The 6262-nt window shown below is 36.1% G+C and overlaps 1 protein-coding gene across 1 annotated transcript; it reads right to left on the bottom strand.

Moving 5' to 3' along the window:
• Positions 1-2599: 2599 nt before the first annotated feature.
• On the bottom strand, positions 2600-6033 carry LOC113286526 (cysteine-rich receptor-like protein kinase 15). The gene is made up of 7 exons (XM_026535120.1): positions 5094-6033; positions 4862-4996; positions 4439-4569; positions 4142-4349; positions 3792-4029; positions 3526-3682; positions 2600-3402 (listed from the first exon to the last, which is right to left on the bottom strand). Exons 1-7 carry the CDS (start codon positions 5968-5970, stop codon positions 3118-3120), a joined length of 2031 nt encoding a protein of 676 aa, XP_026390905.1. The 5' UTR covers positions 5971-6033; the 3' UTR covers positions 2600-3117.
• Between the last annotated feature and the right edge of the window lie 229 nt (positions 6034-6262).

The raw sequence follows: 6262 nt of genomic DNA, 5'->3' as shown, positions 1-6262 counted from the left end.
TCCAGTACTTGTTTATACTTCTCATGTCCTTTGTTGATAGGGAGGTTATTTTTCAAATGATAAAAACTGTAATTATGATACGAGTTAGGAAAACCTAAGGAATACTTTGCTTCAGCCCTTCATGACGATCAGTGATAAAGGTGATATGACGAGAGTCGACACAATAATGCAAGTTCTCCATGAAGCATTCCTAACCTTCAATGTCTTCTGAAGGAACTAATGCGAACGCAAAAGGAAAAAACCTACAGAACGAAAGAAAACAAAAGAGCTAAAACTGGAAGTTCATTGAGAAAACATGAGATGAAAATGTCAGTTCATTTAGAAGTATAAACTAAAGTTGTCACTTCATTAGGAACTATGAAGCTAGCAATATGAACTAATCAAGAAGAAAAATAATTAGTTCGTTAAAAACTGTGAACTAGCAATATGAACTAATAAAAAGGAAATAGTCAGTCCAGTAACAACTATGAACTAAAAATCAAAGAATGCAGTCAGTTCATTTTTAGGAAATATATGAAACAAAAATGTGAGTTATATAGAAAAGAAAGAAATTTACCTTGGTTCCCGTTCATGCCAGTGGCATCCATCAACGTTCCCTTGAATCTCCCATTGAGAAATGTTGCATCACAATAAAGCATATGGCGAATGAACTTGTATCCTTCGATACAGGCAGCGAAACAAATGAAAAGCATCTCAAACTGTTTAGTCTATTTATTAAATTCAAACTTAACATAGCTGCCAGGATTGGTAGCATTTATTGCTTCGACATACCAAACAAGATCTGCATAGCTTTTTACATCATCACCATATATCTCTAACTGAGATGCATCCTTCCCTTTATAAGCATGATGGTATTTTATGTTAATACTGTAACAACTCTTCATCTGAGCAACGATATCCAAAGGCTTTATCGACGGATTTTACCGTATTTGATCCTTGAATGGATGTTTAATCAATTTCTTCTTCACACGGGGTCCTTCAGCTTATAAGCACCATCGCATGTATGATTCACAATGAATTCCTTGATAGCAAAGACACTTTTAGCGGTATTTCAATTGGAATAGTGTGTAGATACCAAGGACAATCTGCATTCCTACCACACTTGACTGTGAACCTAATTTTATCATTCTTGACCTTTGCAACTTTATGACCAGACTTGCTGCAATATTTTTCGATAGCTAAGCGAACCTCATCAACACCACCATGAAAAACTTGACCAACACCTTTAAAAATATCCTCCCAACCTTCAGAAAAAAGAGGTTTTAATTTCTCATGACCTTCCGTTAGGCACTTAATCTTTGAAGTCTCAGTGAACTCACTACATGATTCATTGTCACTGAGCGACTACGTGGAAATACCAGATGAAGAGCTAGAAGCACCAAAATTAGAATCCTCATCGACTAACAAATCAAAATGTGACAATTTCTTTGAACAAGAAACAACAATTATACCTTGAAGAGAAAAATCACAATTGATGAACACTTTATCACAACCTTCTCCATGACTAAATCTTATGCTCTGAGGAGTCAAGGATCTCCAGTAATCACAAACATATATTTTCAAGTCACGAAGCATCGACTGTAAATAAACTTCGAATGGAATGCCATGTCCATTGTAGTACATAACTGCATAACAACTTGAAAGAGACATACTGAACCTGAAAAATGAAGGTTCACATAAACAAATGAACACACACAACAAGATGAAATACATTCCAATAAATGAACACCTAAAATTCTTAATAAAAAAAAGGAGTTCATTCCAACATATGAACAACTAAAAAACTTAACAAAAATAAAGGTTCATTCTTAAAATGAAGACCTTATTCTTAACAAAATAACAAAGTAACAGATAAACAAGCAACATGAATACTTCTTCTTTAACAAAGAAAGAGTTCATTCTAAAAAATGAAGCCTTATCAGAGAAACTTCATTCATTCACATTGCTCTTAAAATCAAACAACAAACTAATCTACAATGCATAAACTTAAACATGATTCATAAAAGACATTAAGTTTCGTTAGTTCACTAAACCTAATGAACTCCTGATAAAAAGAGAAACACAGCCGATCTACAAAATTACTTCAAATAAAAATTAAATCAGAAAAGGAATTAGTATGAATACTCACCAGAAACAAGAAGAATTCAAATCAACTCTAATCTTCAAATATCAAATGAACTTCAATCTTCGAATATCAAAATCTTCATAAATTTGATCTGTAATTCCAAAATCAACTCCATAAAATCGAATAAATCTTCAAAAACCAAAATCAACTCCGTAAAAATCAAATCATATCTGTAAATTCCAAATCAACTCCGTAAAAATCGAATCAATCTTCTAAAACCAAAATCAACTCCGTAAATCAAACCAGTCTTCATAACAATGACTTTCTCATTAATCTGCTATAAATCGAATCAATCTTCGTATCAAAAACGAAATCAATCTTCGTAAACCCTAGTTTAGTTGTTCTGCAGCAGCAGATGAAGTAGGAGAGAGAAATTAAAAACTGAAACTGATTCTGCTTTTTCTGGTTATGTACGGTAGTGAAAGGGTATTTTAGTAACAGAAAAAGAATATTCTGTGTGAGTGAACAAAACCCTAGGACCAAACTGTAAAATATATTTTTTAAAATGGACCAAACAGACAGTTGACTCAGTCAACTGAACTAAACTAACTCTAATATATTATTCCTAGGACTAATTGGTATTTCCTACATTATCCAACTCATGAGAACTAGATTAAAATAGAACGGTAATCTTGAAGTCCAAACTTTTTTGTGTCCCCGGTGGATGACTTGCCTCAGGAGGTGGTGACATACACGGTTAGCCATTGGTGGAGGGTGGCACACTTGATGTTGGCGGTGGTGGCTGCATGCAATTCGGGTATTGGTTAAAGGGATGGTGAATTGGGCTTATGTCCCAAGCCTACATGACATCTCATGACAGTTTACCCACAAGCCGTTGGTGAATGACTTTCCTTGGAGGTACAAAAATAATCACAAAAACTGATTGATAAAATTCCTTAATGATATAATTATTCACAATTTGCTAATTTTTTTCCCATCCGTCTTCCACTTGTGCGATTTTCAGATCTTATGCGAGGGTGGGATATTTTTTTTTAACGAGGATTCAATTCAGTGACAGAAACCTGATTCACGCTCCATGCATCTTCCATTGCTTGATCTGAAACACAATATGCAGGGCGTGTAGGAAACGGCAGTGTCATTGAGTTGCTATTAAGCATTAAAATGACTGAGGCCATCGTCGGTCTATCTGCAATACTGTCTTGAACACATAGTAAAGCAATGTGGACACATCGCATAAATTCACTTCTGGAACAGTTCTCTTTCAATGTTGAATCTAACAGTTCCATGGCTGTATCATTTTGCCAAAGTCTCCATGCCTGGTAGAAAAAAAATGCATTAGAAAAAAATAAATAAAAAAAAACTCTCTCAAGCTGAATCAAATTGTTGCAAGGAAAACAAAACAATTTGCATTGAAGGGACAAAAAAACTTCTATACTCACGTATGTCAGAAGATCTTGTGCACCACCTGCTACGGATTCGTAAAATGAAGTGTTCTTCTTTCCACTAAGAATCTCAAGAACTAAGACACCAAAACTGAAAACATCTGATTTTACAGAGAAACGTCCTTGCAATGCGTACTCCGGTGCCATATATCCACTGAAATATCAAATGCAACGAATAAGAATTCCACAGCTTGTCTCAGCAAATAAGGAATGAATTTAACTATGTTTACATGAAGATGGAGTAGTTTCATTTTTAAACTTACCATGTCCCGACGACTCTCATTGTATTAGCTTGAGTTTGGTCTACCAAAAATAGCCTAGCCATGCCAAAATCTGAAATTTTTGGAGTCATATCTGCGTCTAATAATATATTGCTCGTTTTGAGATCCCGATGAATAATTCTGAGTCGAGAATCCTCATGAAGATAAAGGAGACCTCTAGCAATTCCTCCAACAATCTTGTATCGTCTTTCCCAATCCAAAGACGTCTGTTTCGCAGTATCTACACCCATTTATCCAATACAATTATCAACTTGTTAGGCCACCCTATTACATAAAACTGAACCAATTCATATTTTTTTAACAAAGAAAAACAAAGCATACGTAGTGCGTACCAAATATGAAATGATCGAGACTGGTATCCATTAACTCGTACACAAGCAGTTTCTCTTGTCCATGCAAACAAAAGCCTAATAGTCTGACAAGATTCCTGTGCTGAAGTTTAGCTAATAATAAGACTTCATTCTTGAATTCTTGATCACCTTGACCTGAGCTTTTAGAAAGTCTTTTCACAGCTACTTCTTGTCCATCCCGCAGTGTGCCCTGAAGATACCAACAAACAAGTACTTAAAATTCAGCTACTGATATAGTTTGAACTCTGACTGAAATGAAATGTTTCAATATACACGAACCTTATAAACAGGGCCAAATCCACCTTCTCCAAGCTTATTAGCTTCGGCGAAGTTATTAGTTGCATCCCTTACCATATTGAAATTGAATTGTACTGATTCTGCACTTTGAATATCTTGGTCCATATTTGGGGCTATACCAAGGTAGTAATTATGACTTGATCAGCAGATGCTTTGAAAGAGAGGCATAGTCGCATAGAGACATGGAGCTATGTTGTGAAAGGCACCATAAGCGCACAAGTTGCCCAGGGGGCGCCTAAGCTAATAAAGCGCCCAAAGCGCTGAATTGTGCCATTATTTTTTAATTTATTTTATTTTAATCGCATTAGGCACGCGTAGGCGCTAGGCAAGGTGAGACAAAGGCCTTGGCGCCTCGCCTAGCGCCTCACACAACATACACATATAGTCATATTCAAGGCTACCTACCATAGTATTTGCCATCATCCGTCCTCTTTCTCTTGTAGAAACAGAACCACCAAACAGCAAAGGATGCCACTAGTAGTGCAATCCCTGAAGGAACGGCGATACCGACAGCTAGTTTCATCGAATGATTCCCATTTGCTGCACATTTATATGAAATAAAAATCATTTCTGAAAGGAACACTCAATATCTAATATCAGAATTGAAAAGTTTGAGAAACTTAATCAAAGTACTTACAGTTAGTTGTATTTGACGGTGATCGTAGAACTGCAGGAGGTAATAATAGAGGAGCGGGAGTTAAAGCTTGATCTTCAGTAGTATACAGAGATTTCCCATAGAAAGTATAGACCTCGAATCGAAAAGTACAACTAGGAGTAAGAACTCTAGCCCCTTTTGCTTCAGTACAACAATATAACGTCCCAATAGCTTTTCTAAGACACGCCTCACATAAAGTTGGTGTTATATCCGGTGTACACTGAACCATGGCATAAACTTGATTGGTACTCGAGTAATTTGTCGAACCAGTCGCATATAAAGAAGGTCCGTTAGAATTATCATTCACAGCTTTAACCACTAACCCATTTAGCAGTCCAAGAGTTAAGTTGAGAAATTGATCCGGGTTTTCGAAGTAAGCCATAGTACGCATACCAGTTTCTGGTGCTTGATCCTTGCGAGAGAAATAATACTTATCTGAATACCGTAAAACACATCCGTTGTAAAACATAATAGCTCCTTTTGAATTTGGACACCCGTCATCAGTATCCTTCACCACTTCATCAGCTGCAATCTGAACACATTTTGAGCATATTTCCGGTGAAATATCTTCTCGACAGTGTAACGATCCGTAAACGGTATCTGAGCCTTTTCCGGTTGTGATGTTACGGTAACCATATCGAGGGACTGTGTCGTTGTTTGTGAATGTAGTTGAGAGAGAAGAGAGTAAGAGATTGAGATTGGTTTTGTAAGGACTGTTTGCAGTGAAATTACTTCCTGTACAGACACTCCAAGCTAAATAATAGGGTTCAGGCTCCTGAGCTTCTGCAGTTGTAATTTGATCAGAGTAGTATGATATGAACATCAATATGAAGATAGCTAGCTTATCAGAGAAACCCATTTCTTGTTTCTGTGATGAGATCTTGGAAATCGTGTATGAATAAAAATGTCTAACTTAAGGATATTATTGTGCAATTGGGGTTGGTTTTGAATGATAGAGATGCATTTTATTATATATGTTTCTTGAAGCATAACGACAGAAATGTATATAGGTAGAGTCCTAATCGGCTCGGTGGCTTTTTGCAAATTGTAGAATATTATTATACGGACTCCCGAGAGGATTATATAAATCATTTCTAGCCAAAATAAAATCTATTTATTTTTGAAAAAATAACAGAGGTGAAGGTAGAAAA

This window comes from Papaver somniferum, chromosome 1 (assembly GCF_003573695.1).
Source record: "Papaver somniferum cultivar HN1 chromosome 1, ASM357369v1, whole genome shotgun sequence".
NCBI lineage: Eukaryota > Viridiplantae > Streptophyta > Magnoliopsida > Ranunculales > Papaveraceae > Papaver > Papaver somniferum.
The sequence above is the reverse complement of the archived record's forward strand: the minus strand, read 5'-3'. Positions and strand labels throughout refer to the sequence as shown.

Coding starts and splice junctions, on each gene's coding strand:
- LOC113286526 (XM_026535120.1), bottom strand. CDS start 5,970: ATGGGTTTCTCTGATAAGCTAGCTATCTTCATATTGATGTTCATATCA. Junction 4,350..4,438: donor GATTTGGCCCTGTTTATAAG/GTTCGTGTATAT, acceptor TGGTATCTTCAG/GGCACACTGCGGGATGGACA. Junction 3,403..3,525: donor CACAAGATCTTCTGACATAC/GTGAGTATAGAA, acceptor TTTTTCTACCAG/GCATGGAGACTTTGGCAAAA.